This window comes from Pygocentrus nattereri, chromosome 19 (genome assembly GCF_015220715.1).
Source record: "Pygocentrus nattereri isolate fPygNat1 chromosome 19, fPygNat1.pri, whole genome shotgun sequence".
In the NCBI taxonomy this organism is placed as follows: domain Eukaryota; kingdom Metazoa; phylum Chordata; class Actinopteri; order Characiformes; family Serrasalmidae; genus Pygocentrus; species Pygocentrus nattereri.
The window spans coordinates 7,469,440-7,494,822 of NC_051229.1; the positions used below are offsets into that span (position 1 = coordinate 7,469,440).

At 40.1% G+C, this 25,383-nt stretch overlaps 1 protein-coding gene and 1 long non-coding RNA gene across 3 annotated transcripts in view; one reads left to right on the forward strand and one right to left on the reverse strand.

Annotated features, from left to right (window-relative positions):
* Window positions 1-25,383, forward strand: part of LOC108430157 (MAGUK p55 subfamily member 7) — a 79,728-nt gene that overhangs the window by 48,246 nt on the left and 6,099 nt on the right. For both annotated transcript variants that reach the window (XM_017702458.2, XM_017702459.2), the window contains exons 16-17: window positions 9,403-9,483; window positions 19,087-19,180. In XM_017702458.2, coding sequence (XP_017557947.1) covers window positions 9,403-9,483; window positions 19,087-19,180 — 175 coding nt within the window. The remainder of the gene's footprint in view (window positions 1-9,402; window positions 9,484-19,086; window positions 19,181-25,383) is intronic.
* LOC119261570 lies at window positions 92-477 on the reverse strand. Its single transcript, XR_005129057.1, has 2 exons — window positions 287-477; window positions 92-146 (listed from the first exon to the last, which is right to left on the reverse strand). It is a non-coding gene; the product is annotated as an uncharacterized LOC119261570 (long non-coding RNA).

Sequence of the window (25,383 nt, forward strand, 5' to 3'; positions counted from 1 at the left end):
TGTACTGTGTGACGGAGCTGCCCTCCGCCACAATGTACATATGTTTGAACTTTCTAGGTAATGGGGACATTTCATACTCAGAGACACAAACTGTTTTTAAATAGCATTTATTGATTGAGTGGTTATGCTGGGGAACAAGAGTAAACCTGCAGAGAAAAGAAACAAAACTTAATGGTGAATGTGAATGTTTTATTATTTGTAAATTTAGATTGATTTAGTGATGTAATGAAACATATATTATAAACTAACATTATTGAAACGCTTGGGGAAGGCAACAAGTACTTACCTGTGAATAGACTCCAGAGGAAGGTAGCCGTGTTTTCAGTCAGGGAGGAAAACAGGACCCTTTGTTTGCTGCGTTTTTATAGTGAACTTTCCCTGCGCAAAAACCGGAAGTGACGTCATAGCACTTCCTGTTTAGCTCTATAAAAGCCCTAGATGGACCAGAATGAGCCAGTCTTGTGGGAGAGGTAATGGAATGTGGTTGAAGCCTGAAACCCTCTCAAGTTGTGATTGAATAACTGACTATTCATATTAAGCTGTATATATTTGTAAATATTTTTCTTTTTGGCATTGGATAAATTGCATTTTTGTTTTTTGTTTGGTTTTTCACTGGGATTTAATAAACACCGATTTTTGCACCCCAAACTGGAACGTACCCACGTGTCTTTTCCGTCGGACCATCACATACTGATCATTTGGTTATATTCATCTTTAGAATTTAGCTTCATCCTCATCAGAGTGTCCTCCATTGTATGAAGAGCAGTAGGGCTGTAACAATTAATCGTTGCCATCAATTAATTCAGTGCGATTATAATCGTAACGTCGATTATAAAATATTGTTAGCAATAAATCTTGTTATCAATAAGTTTGTCTTGATGACATTCGTTCATCCTGTTTACAAACCTTGAATGAATAAGGGCAAACACAGATAGTGGAAACTGCAGTACATGGTTCTGCATGATTAAATATGGAAATAATGTTGGAACACCTCAAAATCATTCAAAATCACTATAAAATTTGCAAACGACTTTGATGCGTGAAGATCTAGACAAGCACACTGTTAGAAACAAAAGGTTCTGTGCAGGTACATTTTTCGTTCATCAAGGTACAAACAATGTAATGTTCCCTCAAAGGTACAACAGTGGTTTTAAGGTCTAGTTGTGAACCTTAAATGAGTTTTTTCCAGGTGAAAAGTACATATTTGTGTTTTTTCATAAGGAAATGTTTTAAAACAGAACAATAAAATAAAAGCCTGGAGACGAGACGGGGTGTGGAGTCACTACAGTATTGTTTCGGTGGATTATGGTTCAGTTATGTTCCCTGACTAAAGGTACTGGGATGTACCCTTGAGGGTCCCACCCAGGTGACATGCAGTGCAGGGTGAGCTATTGCTAAAACCACGGAAGAACTAGTCGAGTTTAGTGAGCTCTGTTTTAGTTCAGCAGATTAATCACTGTGGGCTAATGGGATATTTAGTCATTAACAGACTGCTGGTTTCAGCTCAGCTATAATGCACCGACTAATTGATCGGGGAATTCATCGCTAGGTGCAGTTCTAAAGAGCAGGTTTTGCCTTAATAATGATATAATGATCTGACAGTTTTCTTTTGGCCCCAGAGGTGTTTCTAACAGTGGAAGGCTGAGTGCTGATGAGTGCTGACATAACAACGAGGGGATAAAATGTGGCCTTTGGCGTTTTTCCACAAGGGAGCTCTGTCTCTAATACTGTCACAAATGTTGTATGATGTTGATTTCCTCTAAACCTGCTCAGGCTTTAACCTCTTATTCTCCAGGGTATATTTCGGTTTATCCGTCTGAATTTACTAATTCCGTAACTGCATGAAATAAATGTACGTTTTTATTTTATTTATGCATTTTTTTGTAAAAGCTCGCCTCAGATTAACAGAATGTGTTTTATGATCAGACATATTATTGTATGCTTACAATTTACTGCTGAAAGCCAAAAATCTCAGACGCTCTTTGTATTATTTTATAAAAGTAATTTTTATTTATAGTTCATAGCCCAGATTTGGGGAAAAATGGGTCGACTTTCGGCTTCTTTTATTATAATGGTTTAAAGTTACACCACCCATCTATTTGACTGGAAAGAGTTACAGCCTCATACAACACCCACCTTTTGAATGTAGCTCATGAAATATGAAAGTCATGAAGAATATGACAAAGTGCGTTTTCCAAGGAGTTTCTAGAGGTTTACATGTTAAGTTACTGCAAAACAACAAAGTAGGCTTGCTCACTAAAAAGCATTTCAAACAATTTGAAAAATGAGTCCCCAGATTTTTAACGGATGCCGTAGATGAATTTGATTGGAAATGTCTGTATATGTCTGTGAATATGAACCATAGAGATTTTGCCAACAACGTTGGCTGAGAAGCTCTGAATGGTTAATGTCACGTTGGGGCTGGATTGGTTTTCAGACACTCTCCTTAATGCCACTTATATGAGTTTTGCGATTTTTTATGACTTTGTAATTTTACAGCTTTAACTTTGTTGACTTGATTCGAGTTCTCCATGAGACCAGGTTGACCAGATTTGATGCCTTTCGGTGCCTTTAGTGTTTTGTGGTTTTAATAACGGTGCGTTCTACCCTCAGGGTACATTGTGCTCATTTGTGTTTTATTTAACCTCGCTCTCCTCTGTGGTCTCTACGCAGTAAAACCTAACGGCTCCTGAGCATCGTAGCAAAGCCTGGCCGTCCTCCATGGAATCTTGAACAAACATTTTTCAATTAAACCTCTCCTTCTTATCTGGCCTCTTATGATATTCTTTCCTTCGAGCTGACTACACTTTAGAGAGCAGCTTATGGATACTTTTACAGTCTGGAAAGTTGCAGTGAGACACAGCTCTGCAGTATGGATCTGTTTTCATTGCTCTGCCTGGACTGCACCTCGGGCCTGCAGAATGTTCTTCCTAATGGCATTTCAAATGGCAGGCTCCGAATGAACGGACAGGGAAGGCATGCTTGTCCTCTAAACATGAAGGCACCAGTCATTTCCCCTCACTGTTTTCCTTTGATATCATTTAAGTCTCCCATTGCCACAGTTCATCAGGTACAAGGACTTAGAAAATGGCCATAATGAAAAGTCCGCCTCCCTTTGGGCAAACAGCACGAAAATGTGTCTTTGCAGACTTGATGTAATGGGATCCCTGCTTTGCGTGCCGGTTTTGAATGTTCTAGCCTGAATGTCATTTTGGAGAGGGAAGAACATTAATTAAGAAACAGTAATCATATCCCTGCACACTTTATTGAAGTGAGTGAAATCATTTTCACTGGAAATAAGTTGTTACATCCACACAGTTATGGCCAAAAGTACAGTACTGTGCAAAAGTCAGAGACCAAACTTTATTTATTTAAAATCCAATCAGAAGCAGCACTTACATAAAAGTATTGATTTTTTTAGCATCAGGCAAATCTACTTAATGGAAAATGACACAGAAGCATTGACTACTGCATTTTTTAAACACCTCCATTCTTTTCAGAAGACGTTTTTAAAGAAATCCGCAGAGATATTTTTCCAGACCTACCAAAGTTCAGTCGTAGAAGTTGGTTGCATTTTCTGCTTCCCATGATCCAAATAATCCCAAACAAACTGACCTTGAGGTCTGGACGCTGGGGCGGTCAGTCCGTTGTCCAGCTTCTTTGCTTGATGTGTCCGTCTCCTTTTCTCTGCGAGGTTCTTCTTGATCAGCTACGCATCCTTTCAGACCCACAGCGCTGAGTGGTCTTCTCCCAGTGGAAGGATGGACAGAAACACCTGTGGATGTTTTCAGATCTGAAGCAGATTTTCTCAATGAGAGCTTTAAGTGCTGTTTATCTGATGGGAGGCAGCTTTTGTGGTTCACCAGGTCTTGCATGGTTGTTAGAAGTCCCATTTTCTCTGTAGCTTGTGATCATTTTTTTGAACTTCACTCTCCAGTTCAAAAGCTTCCCTACGTGAGAGGACGATCTTATCTGATCTACACAAAAATATCTCTTGAAAATCAATAACTTGTACTTAACGGCCTTTTTGACTGGTAATGAAATAAAATGGGGTGGTCTCTGACTTTTGCACAGCGCTGTGTGTTTTATATATGACAAGCGTGTACGCATTTATATCAAGTACATTCAAAGCATGTTTTTTCAGTGTAACTTCACTTTTGTAATAGAGTTATCGTAGCTGTAAGTGCACAAAGTTTTACTTAAAACATGTGAATTGGTGCGTCCAAGCCTTTTCGCTTCTCTCAGCTTGTTGAAATAAAAATGTGTCTCCGTGGCAAATTTAGGGAATTCATTCTTAGATATATCAGAGGTGAGAACAGCAGCTGGCAAGGGAATGAGAGCAGATGTAAGCTTTATTTTGAGGGGAAAAAAACAACAGAAAATGTACAGGAGCATACTAATCTCTCTTCCAGTGCTTGAAGGCCTTCAAGTGAGGCTTGACTTGGGCCGACCTGAGAGCCAAACTATTCAAGGACTGCATGGATTTATTTCAAAAAAGCTTCATCATCTCAGCAAGGTCAGACCCTGGCCTGTCTGCCATTGATATTTAGAGGAAACTGACCAAAATTGTTGCAGATCTAAGGGACAAAACACCTGAGACAATGGATTCTTGGATCTGTCCATCCTTAAACAGTTTTCCAAAACAGTGAGGAATTGGGGCTACCATCCACTCAGATGTCTTTAAGATGTCTAAAGCTTTTAAGCTGTTTTTCATAATATATTTTTTTAAGAAACAAACAAGACGTCCACAATCGTTTCAGCCCACCAAAGCACTGTTAAACATCCCTCATCTACTCGAAATGAGCAGGTTGTTGTGCAAATTGCTAGTTTCGCTTTTGACGTATGTCATTGGCGGGGGTTTACGTTGGCCTTGGACACAGGGCATTAACTTCCAGTTTGACCAGCTCTATGATCTCCGCTTGGGTAGGTGAGTGATGTAAGGGCATAACTTAGAAGACGGTACGGAATGAAAATATACTGGATCTTCCTAAATGTGTTTGCTCAGGGGAACCACAGACAGAGCTTGCAAATACTTCGTAGCCCATCATCCCCCAGGTTTGTTTGTTGGCTGACTTCTGACTTCTGGTATGATGACACTGAGGGGGCAGGCAGCGCACCCACATGAGGTGAAACAGGAAGAATTCCATCCGTTCATTTCATCCCCTTGCTCATTTGTTTCAGTTGGTTGCTTTTTCTCCTTTTCCCCTTCATTCTGTAAAACCCATTTGCTGCTCAAAGCACGACACGCTTGTCTCAAAGCATTTCATACATGATTTGAATGGCAGGTATTCATGGAATTCTGCTCAGCATCAACACGGCTGCTGTGACGCATGTGCAAATGGATTCTTATCAGAATATTCCAGTCGTTTTCACCTTAATCTGGATTACCTCACCTAATCTTACATTTGTAGAACACTTTCATGAGTTGCTGAGGCTAAGGTATTTATGGTGATGGTTCTTCAAGGTTTCTTTAGTAAAGACAGTGGTCCTATATCGAACCACGAACACTCAAAGAACCATTTGCATGCTTAAAGGGTTTTTGCATTGGTGCTATGTAGAATTCAGAAGGTTCCATATAGAACCATGAACATTCAAATGTGAGTGTTTGCAATGTGAAAGGGTTCTTCAAACTGATGAACAATGTGCCTTAGATTGTTCTGGGTTGAACCTTTTTGAAAAGGGGTCTATATAAGCACCAAAAAGGGTTCTTCAGTTATAAAAGCTTGACATCGTAACAGTAGAACCCTTTTTTGTGCTATGTAGAACCCTTTTCGAAAAGGTTCCATATACAACCATCCACAGCACATTCTCCATCAATCTGAAGCAGCTTTTCAGGATGCATAGATAAAACCGTGAACTTAGAAGGTTCTGTATAGAAGCATGAACATTCAAAGAACCCTTTGCATTGTGAAAGGGCTCTTCAAACTGATGAGGAATGTGCTGTAGGCGTTTCTATATAAAATCTTTTTGAAAAGGGTTCTATATCGCTCCAAAAAGCGTTCTTCTAACGTAACAAGCTTGAAATCATAACAGTAGAAGAACCCTTTTTGGTGCTTTGTAGAAACCTTTTCAGAAGGTTCTATATACAACCATCTACAGCACATTGTCCATCAATCTGAAGCAGCCTTTCTATCTTTGATACAAAGATTGGACCATGAATTTAGAAGGCTCTGTATACAACCATGAACACTCAAAGAACCCTTTGCAATGTGAAAGTGTCCTTCAAACTGATGAAGAACGTGCTTTAGATGGTTCTGTGTTAAACCTTTTTGAAAAGGGTTCTATATAAACACCAAAAATGGTTCTTCAATTATAAAAAGCTTGACATCATAACAGTAGAAGAACCCTTTTTGGTGCTTTGTAGAACCCTTTTCAAGAAGGTTCTATATGAAACCATGTACAGCACATTGTCCATTAATCTGAAGCAGCTTTCCAAGATGCAAAGATTGAACCATAAATTTGGAAGGTTCTGTATAGACCCATGAACACTCAAAGAACTCTTTGCAATGTGGAAGCGTTGAAGCGTTCAAACCGATGAAGAACATGCTTTAGATGGTTCTATATAGAACATTTTTGAAAAGGGTTCTATATAAGCAGCAAAAATGGTTCTTCTATTGCAATAAGCTTGAAATCGTAACAGTAGAAGAACCCTTTTTGGAGCTATGTAGAACCCTTTCCTAAAAGATTGTATGTAGAACCATCTACAGCACACTCTCCATCAATCTGAAGCATCCTTTCATGATGTAAGGAACCCTTTCATCATGCAAAGGATTCTTTGAGTGTTTATGGTTCTAAGTGGAACCATTTTCTTTACTAAAGAACCCTTGAAGAACCATTCTTTTTATGTGTAAAGTAAGCTGTAATATTCAGTCTTTGTAAGTTGGGAGTATGTTCCCAGCATAGTTTCTACAGCATCCATGGACACTAAAAAATCCTTAGGGAAAGCAAAAGGAACCAGAACTGCTTTTTGCTGTTCGGAAATGGTTCTGAATTCACATTATACCGTCACATATTTCAAACTCTGCTTTTGCGGAATTCAGCAACTGCCCAGTGGCATCTATTATGAGTGAATTTAGACTCAACTGGTTTTCTGTTCTTTCCCAAATACAGAGAAATTCATCACCATTATTGTCTGTGGTAACTGACAGAATGATACAAATATGTCAGACAGAGATTAAGTTAAAAAAAAACACTGGAGTTTTCCTTTAAATATGATCCCCGAGAGCTCATCATGTCTTTTGAATATCATGGACCCTCAGCTCGAGTCTTTGTTGAATGGGTATCAGACAGATCCTTCATCCTCGCCAGAGTAATATAGCTTTTCCTTCTGGGAGTGCGCAGGCCAGGGCAGAGACTGGGTCTGTGTTGTGGAGGCGCGCGAGCGGCGGGAGCCATAGACTGAAATCAATACAGCATTACCCCATCGGGCGTGCACTCACGCCCCACTAATGTAAACTGCAGATGCCTTCTGGGATAAAGAACCACTTCATAGGCCGGGTAGTCTATGAACACAGAGTGCAGTGCATGTCTGCACTAATTCTGCACATCAAAAAGCGCCTTACAAGTGGGAGCTGCCCTGGAGCAGTTTGTCTTAGCTGTCACCGCCGGGGCTGAAGCCTTGTACATGGACTCGTCATGAAGGCGCGAATGTTTACGGCAGAATCATGAGTATGATGACTAAAGGGTGATGGAAATATAAATGGTGAAAGTGGAGATTTAGATAAGCTTGTGTTTATAATGGCACACAGTGTGTAATGGTCTTTTCAGCAGTGATTTTGTAGTGATTTGGCTAATGAGGGATTTGTGTGTGTGTGTGTGTGTGTGTGTGTGTGTGTGTGTGTGTGTGTGTGTGTGTGTGTGTCTATAGGTTTTCCTACAGTCAGAACAGTCATTACCAGTAAAGTTACAGCACCACAAGTCATTTTTCAGGAGATACTTTTGAGAAGTTTCCAAAACTGGAGTTCAACAATAAGTAAGCTACTGAGTAAATGGGACGTCCACTGTTCAAGACCGGTTAGGGATCAAAACTGCCCGTCCCCATTAGATAAACCGCACTTACGGCTTTCATCTTTGAGAGAGAGGAGAAAATCAAGCTGCTTCAGTTCTGAGAACATTCACAGGTGTTTCTGTCCATCCTTCCACTGTGAGAAGACCACTCGGCGCTATGGATCTGAAAGGACGTGTAGCTGTCAAGAAGAACCTCACTGAGAAAAGGAGACGGACAAAAAAAGAACGCTTGCAAATCTGGTGTTAGACAGACTGATAGATAGACTGACCACCCCAGAGTCCAGACCTAAACACCACTCAATGTGCTTGGGATTACTTGTAACATGAGAAGCAGTAAGACTGAACTTTGGAGGTGTGGAAAAATGTTCCTGCAGATTCTGTTTGAGAAACTAAATATTTTTAATTTGTTTTTCAGTTTTTGACATATCATGAAAATGCCTGTTGCCCTTTACATTGTGTGTAAATCTCACGAAAAATGGTGTCACGGTTGGCTCCTCCCACTACTCCATGTGCTTTTTCTGTTTTGCTTTCTGATCATACACGTGCCCTTTTGTTTTGATCTTCCAAGTGTTTTCTTTGTTTTGGTTTCCTAGTCCGGCCCCTTGTTTTGTGACTCCGCCCCTGATTGTCGCCACCTATTTTCCGCCTGTCCCTCATTATCCCTGTGTTTTATAAGCCCCGTGTTTGGCCTTTGTTTTCACTGGTCTTTGTACTGTTTGGTTGTGTTTGCATGTTTGATTGGTGCTTCTGTGTTTATTTTTTACAGCATTTGACAGACGCTCTTATCCAGAGCGACTTACAATTTGATCATTTTACACAGGGAGACCAAGGTGGTGTTAGGAGTCTTGCCCAAGGACTCTTATTGGTACAGTGTAGAGTGCTTGAACTGGTTGGGGATTGAACCCCAGTCTACAGTGTAGAAGGCAGAGGTGTTAACCACTACACTATCCAACCAACCGTTTATCATGTCTGCACCCCAACCTGTTCGTGTTGGCTATTTGAACCTGGCCCTGGATTTGCCCGTAATAAGTCGCTTATCTCAGCATGTGCGTCCGCCTCCTCGCTCCCCGACATTACAAAAGGACCAAAATGACTTGGAAAAATTCTGGTTCCATTGACTTTCATTAAAAGCATAGTAGTTTTTTCCTTCTCCTGTAAAGTTACCATTTTGGAGACACCAGGTTTTCTTCCGACAACAGTGATATGTATACAAGCATTTATTGTAATATCATATGTAATTGTATAAATTATATAATAAATACAAAACATATTGTGGAACATTTGTGTATTTCCACTGACTGTGTGTGTGTGTGTGTGTGTGTGTGTGTGTGTGTGTGTGTGTGTGTGTGTGTGTGTGTGTGTGTCTGTCTGTCTGTCTGTCTGTCTGTCTGACAGGGCCCAGTGGGGTGGGTGTGAGTGAGCTGAAAAGAAAGCTGCTGCTCTCTGATCCAGAACACTTTGGTGTGCCTGTACCACGTGAGTTCACCTCGTTACTCCTTACTCTACAGCCGATTCACACTTTCATGCAAATGTTTTATTTGTCTTCCATGTTCAATCTTTATTTATCTCTATTTCTCTAATGGTCACTTCTGCAAACACTACAGTCCCCCTACCACAGGAAAACAAGTTTTGGTGCTTTTTTGAAGTAAAAGAGTTTGATGTACTAAGCAAACATCAAAGCTTCTGATGTAAAAACAGTAAAAATGACATAAAGCCTGTCTTGTATTCCTCATGGTTGATTATCATAAACACATTTACATAAAACTGTCCAGCCTACAGCAATTTAACTCCACCCATTCAGGCTGAAGTGATGCAGAGTGTCCTTCATGCAGAGTTAATCGAGATTAAATGTGCTGTTCCTGGCTGCATCAATGCAGCCTTCCAAAGGACCTATACATCCAAAGGAGCGGCCCTGAACTTATCAGTTTATTCTGTACAATTTAGCCAGGGTTGCTTTTGAATGAAGTATGCCTCTGTTCACATATGAAGGGGTCGGCCAATCAGAACGGGTTCATTTACATGTATAAATGTTAAAGACACAGAAAACATCATAAATCCTTTTAATTCTGAGAGACTAGAATTTACAACCATTTGTGTTTGCACACTGTGAAATTAGACCTCTGCATTTAACCCATCCGTGCAGTGAAACACCCACATACATGCACGCTAGTGAACACACACACTAGGGGCAGTGAGCACACTTGCCGGGAGCAGCGGGCCCTATCCATGGCGCCCGGGGAGCAATTGGGGGTTAGGTGTCTTGTTCAAGGGCACTTCAGTCATGGACTGTCAGCTGAGGGGATCGAACCAGCAAAATTCCGGTCACAGGGCTGGTTCCCTAACCTCCAGCCCACGACTAAGAAAGGTTGGAAAGTGGTCATGTAAAATCAATTATGAAATGTTTTGGTACATAAACCCACGCAAACATAAGGAGATTTTCTCTTTATATTTTCAGCAATCATTTCCCAAAATCCTCCTCAGAATCTTTTTATTCAAGTACAAGCTGTGCAATAAATATTTTTTCCTGTGCAGGTGTCAGCATGGATTAAGCTTAATTAAATTTATTAAATCTCTTCCACAGAGCAGCGATACTGGCAGCATAGCAAAGCCCCCCACACGCGTCCATGGGTGTGTATGAAGCCTGCCACATGTGTGATGAGCCTAGTAGCCACCATGCGCTGCTGGAGTAGAACAGCAAGCACTCAGCCTTAATCACTAAACTGCCAAAACAGACAGCTGGCCGGGACATTGTGAAATAGTATGCGAGAGAAAGAACGTCTGTCCTTTATTCAGCGTCCTTCACCAGTGAAGCTTACTGCATCCTTTGTGGGCTCTAACACAGATACACCTGGCACATCTGAGAACCAAAAGCTGGTATTCCAGATGTAGCGCACAGCTGTGTAGACCAGAGCAGCCGCTGATAACCACAGAAGTCATAGCTATCGGCAGCAATATCGAACGCAGGGTGTGGTTTTACTGCTATACTAACCCGAATACTAATGAATTATTCATAGCTTGGTGAGACAAGCAGAGACCTTATATGTGGAAAGTGTAGACACTAAACTTTCTGTCCATATCACATTGGAGTTTGTAAGTGGGAGATACTTTAGGAATTTAATGAAAATGTCATAGAAGGAGAAACTATCCTTCATCATTTTTTGCCATGGTTTTGATTTTGTTTTAGAATATATACATTTTTTAATAATTTATATAAATATAGTACAGTGCGAAAGTCTTAGGCACCCAAGACACATTTTAAAAATCTGTTTATTTGTGTAGTTTGTGTTTATTTGCTGAGAAAAGTGTTAATATTTGAATATACTAGATTTAGAGAATATTAATTAAAAAAAAAAAAAAAAAAAATATATATATATATATATATATATATATATATATATATATATATATATATAAAATCAAAACATTTCCAAGCCTCTCCTCAAGGAAGTCCAGTATTATATGTAGTTAAAAACCAGCTCCTGGTTTGAATCAGTGCTTCAGTAAATTGAGCTCATGATGTCATTGATGATATTAACGAGTCTCTGTGGCGGCTGTGAAGGTGTGAAGGAAAAATATGGACCCAAGAAATTCTTGTTACTTTTTATTGTTTTTATGTTTATTTGAATTATGAATATGACTTTAATGTATATTGTGATAAACTCACTGCTGAGGTCAACTGTTTACAATTTGCTTAAACACTTTCACACAGTACTGTAAATCATTGCTTAACTAATAATGCAGTTAAATTTAAATAATTTTGCAAATTGAATGTACAGCAAAACAACAGTAATGGCTTTGGGCATGCAACTGTTAACCAAGTGTATCCCTGAATGCATTTACATGCACATAACTGCAGAAAATCAGATTTTGGCAATATGTGATCAACATGCTTATATGCACTCAGTAATCTGGGGCCGTATTATAGAAAGTTTATATGTTTTTGTCTTAATTTTGATCTGACGGGTCAAAATTAGATCTTTCACAAATGCGTATTATAGAAGCAAATCTTATCTTAATTTAGCCGTCTTATCTTACAGCATCTTATCTTAAGTCAGAAGATCTTACTTAGTTGAAGTTGACAATCAGCTGTCATGTCTGTTAATAAACATAAACACATAATCACAATAATCAGTTAGATAGCCGGACAGCTAACTTCCGTTACTGATGTAAAAAAGGTCAAATAAACTAAAGCACAATAAATGTGACGTTATGAATGTTGTGTCAGTGCTTCATGCTGTGGACATTCGCTGCTCCAGTTTCAGTTTCATTTCCCAAACGCTTTAGCCGAGCGCACCACGTTATGCCTCCTAATAAACAGACACACATTCAGATTCTGCCTCTTTGTTATTCACCACCATCTCTAATATTTTAGCTGAGTTTTCATCAATATTAACACACAGAGGTAATAAGAGCGTCTGGGGCTTTAAAATGCTGTTAGAAAACCCCTGTTAATGCCTGTCACTGCACAAAATGATGGAAACACATGTTAAGACAGGAGTTAAGACACCTCTGGGGATGCCTTAAAGTTAGGACAGAATTTAGGAGATTTAGTCTAGTTAGGAAGTTTCTTTAACAATAATAACAATAATAATTGTTTTGTAATCTGGAGTTAATGGAAAAAATTAGGAACTTAAGAGCTGTTGTTCTGTGATGGACTCTGATCCTAAATTCAGTCCTAAGTGAGGTTGCCATGGTGACTAAGCAGATAAGATTTCAGACTTAAGTCGTTTCTGAAATGCGGCCCCTGATGAACAACATCTCTATATGAGTCGCTAAAGATTCAGATTTCTTTCTAAGCACATTAGCAACTAGTCCATAATCTCAGCAAAGCGTAGCATGCGTCACAAAGCAGTCAAACGTATTGATGCAGTTTTCTTTTTACTTATTTGGAAGGTTATTTGGTTCCAAATGGCACTGAATGCAGTCATTTCTCTACATTTTGGAGTTGCAGTGTTGAAATAAGCATTTCGGTTTTACTGCTTTGTGGGAAGCTCCTCTTTAGCTGGCTCTGTTTGCACAGACACGTGAAACAAAAGACATTAGATGACGGGTGTACATGTGCTGAACATTTCAGTCCTCTTGAAATCAGATAACGGCTTTAATGCAATCAAAAAAGTCAGAGTATGCGATTTACATGACCACTTCAATAATCAGATAACTGCACAAAACCCAGTAGTGGTCATATTATTGGTGTGCATGCAAACACACTCCTTATGGGGAGCCACACTGTTCTGCTAAAACTAGAAATCAAGCTATTCTTTCCCTAATCTCAGCCTTAGATGCCTCACCCATGCAGTGTCTGTTATCTTCAGTAAGCCATGCTGGCCACAACGGTGGTACTACACATCACATACACTGATCAGGCATAACATGATCACCTGCTTGTTTCTATGCTTGCTGTCCTTTTATCAGCTCCACTTACTATATAGGTGCACTTTGTAGATCTATAGTTACAGACTGTAGCAGGTACTATTTGGGTGGTGGATCATTCCCAGCACTGCAGTAACACTGACGTGGTGGTGGTGTGTTAGTGTGTGTTGCGCTGGTCTGAGTGGATCAGACACAGGAGTGCTGCTGGAGTTTTTAAACCCCTCAGTGTCGCTGCTGGACTGATAATAGTCCAACAATCAAAAATATCCGGCCGACAGCGTCCTGTGGGCAGCGTCCTGTGGGCAGCGTCATGTGGGCGAAGTCCTGTGACCACTGATGAAGGACTAGAGGATGATCAACACAAACTGCAGCAGCAGATGAGCTGTCGTCTCTGACTTTACATCTACAAGGTGGACTGACAAGGTAGGGATGTCTAATAGAGTGGACACCGAGTGGACGCTGTGTGTAAACTCCAGCAGCACTGCTGTGTCTGATCCACTCGTACCAGCACAACACACACTAACACACCATCACCACATCAGTGTTACTTCAGTGCTGAGAATGATCCACCACCCAAATAGTACCTGCTACAGTCTATAATTGTAGTTCCAGATTCTCTGACGATAGGAAGAAGTGTGACTTGCGATATGGTGGTATTTGCATATACTAGTCAACTAATAGATCTACTAGTCAACACTATGGGCAGCAGTCGACTAGTTGAGCACAGTGGCTAAAATACAGCGGTGGTGAAACTGCTCTTGCGTGAAACGTGCAGTGAAAAGGCAGGAGGAGAGAACAGAAATCAGCCTTTTCTGCTAAACACCAAGCTATTTGTGTGGAAATGCTACACAAAGTGAAATTCCACTGCAAGTGTGTGCTGAAATAGGCTCGTAAACCAGTCCAGATAGGTTTTAAGAACTGCAATGGGAAAGGGCCTTTTGACTGACATGCAAAACAACCAATCAAGACTGTTTAGCACATGTGCAGTGAAAACAGTCAAGCCTTGTGAGGCTACTCTTTCCCAACCCTCTTATAAATACTTAGAAATGAAGTATATTTCTAGGGTTTTGTGTCCTCCAGAAGTATTTCTATAAATCCACACTTATGCCCATAACTGCAGCCATGAAGAACTGTGTGCCTAGAGAGCAGACTCAGCTTTTCACTGCCAGTCTGCATGTCAAAGAGGGAGAGAGGGAGATGGGGAGGGGGGAATCAAGGCCTCTCACAGGCCCAACTGTCAGTGTGGAGTGATGGAGGCCCGAATTTTTCTCCCCATGCTGGATGCCTGCCATCCTCCTGCCTCCGGCTGGTGCTTTGGCCGGCCTGTCTCTCTCCCCCCTACAAGCTCCGACTGACAGCTTGCCATATTTCTGACCACACTACAAAACTCCATACTGTAGACAGGGTGAGGGGCTTTACTCACTCTGACAAACACATTTATTTGATTTACACGTTTCGAGCCGTGAGCGCTAGAATTGTCCAGTTAGGTGGAGGCCTTGATTTAACGTCAACACAAGCTGGTTTCTGTATGTGACAGTTACGGCTAACAGTGGAAAACGTATAACCCGCAAAAGATAAACAGCCATGTTGCCATTGTTTTTTGTTTTTTTTTCGGAGAGCCGTACAGTGGAGGCTAATGTTTCAGACTGCTCTCCCTCAAGACACATAAGGCCTTGTCATTGACTCCACCATGGCAATACATACTCTGTCCTTCTAAAGGCTCAACATTGCTTGCCTGCTTTTGAACTTTTGCTTTGTTACCTTTCAATTAGGCAAGAAACAATCCTTACAAAGGCTGTGTTTACACTGCAGGTAAAACTGGCCCAAATCCGATTTTCTCCCCAAGTCCGATTTTTTTTGTTTGGCTGTTCAAACTATCTTTTAAATGTGAACTGTGTGTGACATCAGTCTGAACAGATCAGCTCCTAAACCGACCCGCATACGCAAAGGAACAGAGCTTCACGTGTCGTGCTTGTCCGGAGGTAAACGGTCATGATGGCCAGTGAACGCCAGTCGCTCTCTGAGCATCAGTTTCATCTTCATCAGCATCACAGGAGCGATTAAAGTTCCAATGACTGACAGCAACACTGTGTTTGAGTTCGCCGTAAAAAGGGCACGTTATTAGGCCACGGCCGCTTCTTTGGTTTGTGTCTTCAGATTCTTTAAACTGTCCTCTGACGCTGCTGCCTCGGGCTCCTCCGGCCGCGCTAGGCCGTTCTGTTCGAAACCTCTTCAAAAACGATGAGTCTCTTCTATTTTTGGGTACAGAAACATCAGTCTGAGCCTCAGCAGTGCAAGATTATGACCAAGGTCGAGCTGGACTGACGTAAAAGCATGAATTCCGATCTGGTCGCATTGCCGCTGATCAGATACGGATCGGATTTCAGTGCCACATATGAAAGCGTCTCAAATCAGAGTTGAAAATGTCAGATTCGGTGCGTTTTTTGCTGTTCACACAGCCACACAAATGGCACATCTGTGTCACATATGAGGACAAAGATCGGACTTGGGCCACTTTGACCTGCTGTGTAAACACAGTCAAAGTTGTTGCTAGTATAAAGCAGCTGTATGCTAATCCTTTGGATATGTTTAGCTACTCAGCTTACATTTTTCTTGGTATGAAGAGGAGGTTTTGCTGAAATAAAGATTTTGAAACCACGTAATAAAACCCGTTTTGCCCAAAGGTGCTTTAAATATATAAAAGGTTTGTATGATGATGAGTGGTGACATCACAAATGGATCAAAATCAAATCAGATCAAATCAACCAAAAATGAAATACAGTTTAGGTTTTACCACTGAACTTCAGTGGTTCAGACTCTAAAAAGAGATGGATTATTTTGGCTCTTACAACAGCTAAGCAGACACTTTTGAGACACTGGAGGAAAAGTTGCTCGTCTCCTAAAGAATGGACTACAACAATGACACAGCTGGCTGCAGTAACACACTGTCTACTGAACAGACTTGATCATTATATGCTTACATGGAATCCCTTTACCAACTGGCTATCAACAGCTACAAGATTCAGTACTACAGACATGCTGAGCCTAGAAGCAAATGTCAGTGTGCTGACTCTCTCTCTCTCTCTCTCTCTCTATATATATATATATATATATGTATATGTATATGTATATGTATATGTATATGTATATGTATGTATGTATGTTTACATTTTCACTGACGAAATAAAATGATAAAATATTCTATAAAATAAATAAAACACAGTGAGCTAAATGGCTTTGACTAAATGGCTTTTATTGGTTGGACATCTTCACATTTGAATGATTTCAGAGCTTATTAGCAAATATTGGCATTACAGATTTTGCAATGATTTTTTCTTCTGCTAACCTTGAAATAATTTCAACAATATCTCACCACCGACATGTTGCTTACTCCAGTTAAGCAGTTCCATATGTACGATTTTTTAGTAGCATTACTGAATCAGGCCCCAAAAAAACAAAACAGCTCAAATATGTGTGTGTGAGCTGCTGCAAGCCACCCTGTAAAGCTCCTCACGTCGGGAGTGTTTCAGAACCTGTCATGCATTTTTACATATTCACGTCACACACGGTCTCAGAGAGAAGGTCTGTCTCAACGTTTAGGCCTCAAATGCAGAACGAACATTATACTGAAGAGGATATGCATAAAGCTTTTAATAGAGTTTTCTATGCATTCTTTTTCAACGTGCTTACAATTATCAGATTCATTAACTCAGGGGAGGGGTCCGAAGCATAGTACACAACACAAGTGGTTCCCCTGCATGTTATGTGCAGTTTCCACCAGCGAGGTTGCCAGATCCTCAGAACTTACTGTCTACTGGCACACATGTGAGTGCCACTCAGTAGTTTACGTGCACATCAGGAATTGCTTAATGATATCAGTATTCTCTACTGCCGATACCCGCATTGTGTTGCCGGTATCAGGGCATCGGTTTCAGCGCGACACTTATTCATGCTGCCATTTCCCTTCTTCGTCTTAGATATGAAATTAAGTTATTACATGCTGACAAAGCAAGCATGCTCATCCATACTAAAACATTTTGAAAAGCTATCAAGCGTCACCAAACTTTTGACGGGCAGTGTATGTTGAATATCATCGCTTATGTTGATGGATTAAATGATTGCTTTTGCAATATCTCTTTATGGCAGATTTATGAGGTTCAGGCTTCCGTGGATGGCTCTTTTTATTTGCCTTATCACTCGGCTGGCCGGCTCCAGCGAAATGGCTGATGTGTTTTTTTTGTCCAGCAGGGAGTAGCGTGCTGACACACATACACACTCTCACACAAAGCATTTGGCCTGTCTTTGTACCCTAGCAGAGGTGATAAAAAGTTTATAGTTTGTTTTGGCTGAAGTGTGAAACGTGTGGACAATTAGACTTAGGGTGTGTGGTGAGCTCCTATAGCCTTGTTAAACTTACCTCTGAGCATGCTTTCACTGTGACTCAGGCCGGTTAAACTGAGGCCTTCTCACTGCCGAACCTCCAGCCGATCTAACTCCGACCCTCAAATAATCTTAAACTGGAACATCTCCTACTTTTCCACTCCAAAGACACATGTAAGTTTACTGGTGGTTTTGGATAGCTTCCCGTTTCAGACCAGATGCCCACACTGCAGCTACCGCCACTTGCCTTGGACTAGCTGCCCACCCTACATGGAAGTTTTCATGGACTCCTAACGATTACTTCTACTAATACTACTATTAATAATAATAATAATAATATCATCATCATTGCTTACATTATATATACTATGACTATATCAGTACACATGAGCATAACAGCAGACCTATGTGATGTATAGGGCCCTTTTTTTTTTCTTTTTGTCAATAATTCGTAGGTTGTTTGACCAGAGGAGGATGGGCCCCCCCTTGAGAGCCTTGGTTCCTCTCAAGGTTTCCTCCTCAGCTCTGAGGAAGGTTCTCCTTGCCACTGTCGCCCCTGGCTTGCTCACCTCGGGATTATACATTTTATGTTAAAACTTTGTCTTTACTGGAATCCTGTGAAGCTGCTTTGCGACAACATCAGTGGTATTCAAATAAATTTGGTTTGATTTGATAGTAAATAAAATACAACATAAATCATGGTGTGCATGAGTTTCCCTGTAAAGCCTGAAATAGTCATTTAAAAGTCACAGGTTTCAGTTCCCGAGGTTTTCGTACCACTTGATAAGTCTGTACATATTGTGTCAAATGCAAAATCAACATTATAGTGATGAAGATATGATGATAACAGTAGACAATTCACTCACATCCTCAGAAGATATGTTCTTCACCAAGTTTTGACTGAGTTCTCTTTGAATTCTCTTTCAACACACTGGCAATCATCAGATTTATCTGCTCAACAATGGGCCCTGAAACACAACACACATTACGTGCAATTACACATTTCCACCAGAGAGGTCTCCAAATCCCTAAATCTTACATAGAATAGCTTTAATTACTTCTTTAAAAAAAAGTGGAACTCTCTTTATACAGTATGCTCAAACTGATTCATAGTTCATGCATGAGTGAGTTGTCTTAACTTGTATTGTGACTGAAAATGAGGAATCTTAAAAGACTGCTTGTGGCAATAATGCTAAAGCAGGGGCAAGTTGGCATTATGCAAATGCAAGTATAGTAAATGGTTGCCATTTGCTTTGATACACTCTAAGATTTGTTATTTTAAGGTGTAACATTTCTTTCAGAGCTAAAGTTCTTCTCTAATTTCCACAGACACGACCCGTGAGTGCAGAAGATATGAGAGAAAAGGAGTGGAGTACCATTTTGTGTCCAGGCACGCTTTTGAAAAAGATATTCTCAACCACAAGTAGGTCTAACGCCACTGGCTGGCACCTTGTTTTTAGTGTTGTAGTTCAGGATAAAAACCTTGATGTTGTTCACCAAATTCCATCAATTTAAAATAAATATGTGTAATTAGTGAGTAACCAGTAAGATTGAATGCTTTGTTCTACAGAAACTTGCAGAGTCAAAATAGTTCACAGTGGTGGTGATAGGAACCAGATGTTTGAAGAGTTTAATGCCTCTAAAAGCTCAGTCACAGAAAGTTATTACATGAAATAGGAAGGAAAACGCTGCCTGATGTCTGAGACACTGTTTTATGATAGCTTTGAGAAGAATAAATGTCTTATAATTGATAGTAAATGTATTGTAGCATGTGTGAGAAGTGCTTTGGTAGTTGAGGTTATTACTTCTTCAGCATTCGTTCAGGGGATTAGTCTGCTAAGGACTTTTATTGTGAAGGCAGGGCTAGTTCTGCCAGGGGGGTATATGAGAGAGCAGTATAAACTTCAAGTCATATGGAAGCTGAGCACTGAGAGAGTAAAATGTGAGCAAGCTGTTAGAAAATCTCTGCACATGTGTACCGGTGTGGCTGTGGCCAACAGCTGGAAAATAAAGCACCACTACTTAAGTGAAAGCCGTGTCTCTTTTAATATCGGTGAATGCTAAATGTTTTATTCAAATAAATTTGTGTCAGAGAGGTACATGTAGGGCGTTATAAGGCAAAATAGTCACCAGAATATTTTTTTCTGATTTCCCACTATTTTATCATAATTAACATTAGATATAAGGCATGTGTGGCTTCACTGGTGGTTTTGTATAGAATATAAAATGGCTATATTTGTGTTGTAGACATTGTGAGATCAGGGGCCATATTACAGACAATTTTTAAGTCTGAGAGCTGCTTTGTTGTCATTGCAACTTCAGTTAAGACTGAAGTTTAGGACAGAAGCCTTTACAGAACAACAGTTCTTGGGTCTAAAATCTTAAACTACCTTATTTCCAGATAAGAAAACGGTTTTACAGAAATATCCTCAGTTGCCAAAATATCCTAAATATTTTCTTAACTTTAAAGCAACTAAAGAGCGTCTTAACTTCTGTTTTAACTGCATGTTTCCATTGTTTTTGCAGTGATGGGCAGCACAGTTCACTATAGCTAACCTCCATAATGACGCTACATTTATCTACATTGAAAATGGTGCTTTGACTTGTGAGTTTCTTTCTAACAGCATTTAAAAGCCCCAGATGCTGCAGATACAATCTAAACCATTCAATCTTATTACATTCATGTGTTAATGTTGATAAAAACTCTCCAGATACATTTTTACAGAGATGGTGGTGAATAATGAAGCACAGAGCTGAACGGGTGTCTGGAGGAATAACGGTAGCGCGCTTAGTTACAGTGTTTGGGAAGTGAAACTGAAACTGAAACGGCGATGCTCTGATAAACAGCACGAAGCGCTGAAACGATATTCTTAACTTTCAATTTATCACCCTTTAGTTTTATTTGACCCCGTTTACCTCAGTAACGTTAACTAATGTTAGCTGTCTGGCTAACTAGCTTGATTACATGTTTATGTTTCAGCTATGCGGGTATGGTTGTTTGCTAGGTAACAGACACGCCAGTTGATCGTCGACCTCAGTCGAGTAAGTTAAGATTTCCTAACTTTACGTTAGAAAAGATGCTGTAATATAAGATCAGATTCCTAAATCAAGATCAGATTTGCTTCTGTAATACGAAATTGTGAAAAATCCCACCTTTACCTGTCAGATCTTAAGACAAAAAGATAAAAATTTTGTATAATAAGGCCCCAGGTTCCTATTATCACCCAGGTCATGAAAATCATAGAAATTTGGTTTTCCAGGCCTTGAAACGCTATGGAAAATAAGTGCTGGAAAAGTCATACAATTTCCTGGACTTTTTCCACATGCGGTTCATCACATAATCACATTTGAAACATGGATGAGTCTACAAATTTTGTAAATCGACGGAATTCCCCTTCAAACTAGTGCTGAAATACTGCATCCAGGAATTCTATGCTCAGCACCTATAATGAAATCAGCTAAAGTGGCACAGATTTAAATTCAAAACGGCAAAAGATGTGTAAACCCTCCATCCCTGCTCGCTCATTAGGTACTTTTCTCATTCCTTTTTTCCATCGATCACAGCATTTGACCTTCCACGTTGTGACTGCTCTGTTCCAGCCTTCAAAGATGCTCCTGGAATTTACATCACATATTTAATCCTTTTTAGGTTTTAAAAGCAGCCGCTCGCGACCAAAAACTGACAGGAAATACCCACTTTCTCCCCTTTCGCTCTCGAAAGCAGATGGAAATCTCTAAAGCATGCGTCCGCGAACAGTGTCACATTATATTGAACGGACGGGATATTTTAAGAGTTCTCTGTGGTTTCAAACGACTTGTTAGTCGGACATGCGGAGGGAAAGCAGCGAGAGCAGAATGGTGGCATGGGCTCTGGTACAGCAGACAGCCAAATTTTCCCAGAATACGGAGCTGAAAGGAGGAAGAGGAGGCTGCCTTATGCATGACTGCACTGATTACATTCATCTTTGATTAGGAGACGAGTAGCCAGACGTCTAATTTTCAAACCTTAAGGTGGAGCCGAGACACAGCATTAATAATTATCTACAGAGAGAATTTGTCCTATTTGCTTATTTGTTTTGTCTGTTTGAAATATGTAAACCACTTAAAGTATGCAGTTCACACAGTGGTGGACAGTAACTTAGTAAATGTAATTCGTTTCTGTACTTAAGTACTTTTTTCTGTGTATCTGTACTGAAGTTTTTCCATTTTGGGCAACTTTTTCCTTTCACTCCACTACATTTCAGAGTCTAATATCCGACTTTTTCCTCTGCTACATTTTGAGAAATCTGTCGTTCCTTTTGGTTTCTGTGTGTATAAAAACGTAACATGTCAAAACGAAAGAAGCGCAAAGCCAGAGCACCAATCAGGGCCCAGCGGTCACTTTGTTTAGAGCTGGTTTTGACCTGTTGGTCATACCGACCCAGTGCAGCACGCGGTTCAACGTCAGCGCAGCAGCGTAAAACTTTGGGAGAGTCTGTTCAACATAAATGATGAACTAACCTAACTTTGTGTAAATAGAGCACAATATAGAAATATGTCCACATATGCAGTCGAGACTGACGCGGCTTTTTTCTGAATTTCTACAAACACCATTTCATTTTATAGTAAATTAGTTTGGGCTGGTTTATGTTTATGAACAGACGCCTACAGATCAACATAGTAAAGGAGCTCATCTGTGATCCTGAGTTTAAAGCCAGTTTTTATTCAACTTAAACTTGGAACTAAGTTGTAAATAAATCTGAAACTGAAACTTTACTTGTGTGTAAAAAGTGATTTCAGAGCCACTCGGTTCTCCCTGATGGAAACTGTTTACCTTCAGTGTTTTGTGCTTCTGATCATTTTAATAGACGTCAGCGTCACTAATTAATGACCTTCTATTAAAAGACTGGTTTACCAAGAGAGATGCTGGAGGACTTTCACCTGAAATGAGTTCATGAAGCCAGTCTGGTTATAAAAATGATAACAGAACCAGATCAGAGCCAGAATTACTCTTTTAGTACTTTTACTTTATACTTAAGTACATTTGAAGCCAAATACTTTAGTACTTTTACTCAAGTGGAGTTCTAAAGGGAGGAACTTCTGAAGTACATCGTCCATCACTGACTTTAAGCAGTTATGAGCGATCCTTTCTAAAGTCCTGCTGGAATGTTATGGAAAAATCGCAACCATTGTTACAGTGATTTATACAGCAGCCATGAAAATGTGCTTTTACGGTCGCCATAAAGTCGTGATCTATGTGCGTGGCTGAATTTAAGACAAGGTTATCTGCTAGCGTTAGACCTATTCGGATAATCTGCGGATTAAAACGGCAAAATAACAGAAAGCGTAAAAGGATGAATTGGCTTATTTTCTGCTCAAAAGTGACAATCGTATGGAAAAGGTTGCATTTGTGTGCACTTTATCTTCCCTGGATGGAAGTTTTGGCACCCATCCTCCGATGTTTGACCCAACAGGTGGCTCCAATTTAAAGTGTAACATAGGAGATTAGATAAAGCCGTGCAGTGCCAAAATGTCTGGAAGGGTGATCTCCTGAAATACGCTACAACTTACTCCAAATGGTCCTGCTATTCCCTACGGTGGAAGCCAGTGCATTATTATCTCTAACGCTAAACCAGAACAGGAGATGAGAGGAGTAAGATGTGGCGGGTCGATGACGGTTTGGGCGCCTTCCCATTTTCCCCTCCCGCCGTACGAGCGCGTCAGAACCGGGCCAAAGTGCTTACCACTCTCATGTGCCACATATACAAGCAGCTGAGGGATGAATGTGGCAAGTTGACCACAGGCAAATTGGCTGCAGCCCCTACGACATGCGTGAGTTTTGGCCGCAGCTTCCACAGCCGCTTAAAGAAACCTGTCAGTCAAGGGTGATGATGACTGACTGATTGATGTATGGTTTATGTGTACATTTCCAAAGTTGGACTGGATCATTTGTCTTTCATCAGTATCGTGTAGCATATCACTGTTGTTGTTGTTGTTGTTGTTGTAAGAAGTCCTCAGATCCCTGAAACTCTATGTCATTTTGGTCCATTTCTGGTCGTCTATTCATCATGTAAAAAAGATTGTTACAAAGTTCTCATTGCGATCTGGATGATATCCTACATGGAGTATTCTACTGAATTAGTTTAAACTGCAGTTACAGTAAAATAAAACTTTCAAAAAAGATAATAAAGTATTCAGACCATAGATATTTAATATTATTAATATCATATGTTTAAATCCAAGGCATTAACTGAAATAGTAATAAGCTAAATATATACAAAATCATTTCTATTAATATACTTTCTATTTGGCTGTCCAAACCCTAACTCCTAAATTTACAGTTATGAAAATAATACTTCATTTTTAATATTTTTATTATATTTTTAAAATTCTTTTAAAGTGAAATTGCAAGATTTCCATTCATGAGTTTGGGGGGCAGTAGTGGGCTGGAGGTTAGGGATCTGGCCCTGTGACCGGAAGGTTGCCGGTTTGATCCCCAGGGCCGACAGCGCATGAATGAGGTGTCCTTGAGCAAGACACCTAACCCCCAACTGCTCCCCGGGTGCCGTGGATAGGGCTGCCCACCGCTCCGGGCAAGTGTGCTCACTGCCCCATAGTGTGTGTGTTCACTAGTGTGTATGTGGTGTTTCACTTCACGAATGGGTTAAATGCGGAGGTGGAATTTCCCTGGTTGTGGGATCTCTTAATCTTAAAAACCTTCAGTATTCAAAAAATGCTATCCCATGTTTTCATTTCACTACCAACACACAGAGTTTTAATCTGAAGGCGGAGTCTTATTTTAGCCACACCCCTGCATTTTGGAGCAGGAAGTGAGACTGCATCCCAGTCCCTCATGGCCACATGCTAAGCATCCCATTGTTTTGAAGTGTCTCAATGCCGGTGTGTAACATTAAGAGTTGTCACAACCCAAATACATACTTTCTGCAGTGAAGCAAACTTTTTGTGTTATACTTAAATATATTATGATTTTATGTGTTTACGACTGTTCAAAGCTGTTTACTAATCATGAACTGTCTATTGTTTTTGAGTTCTGCTCAAAATGAGCTAAATAAAACTGATTTTTAAAATATTTTTAATATATTTTTAAAAATATTTTAAAGTGAAATTGCAAGATTTATATTTCTTTATTTAAAAACTTTATTGAAAAAATGCCATCCCACGTTTTTGCTTTACTACTGAAACACAGAGTTTTAGTCTGTGGGCGGAGCCTTATTTTAGACACACCTGCATTTTGGAGCAGGACTTGAGACTGCATCCCTGTCCCTCATTGCCACATGGTGAGCAGTTAAGCCCCATTGTTTTGAAGTAAATGTGTCCCAAAGTCTGTGTCTAAAGTTATGAATAGTCACAGCCGAAACGCAGATTTTCAGCAGTGAAGCAAACCTTTTGTGTTTTAATGAAAAATGTTATGATGTTATGTGTGCACAGCTATTCAAAGCTGTGTTTGCTGATCATGTACTGGCTAGAGTTTTTGAATTCTGCTCCAACATTTGGTCCACTTTCAATAGTGTTACAATGGTGTAGTAGCAAAATAGAACGTTCTATCATTTGTTTTAATAAAATAAACATAATTATGGTATAGGGTCACTCAAAGCAAAGGGACTGTAGAACCTAATAAAGTAATAA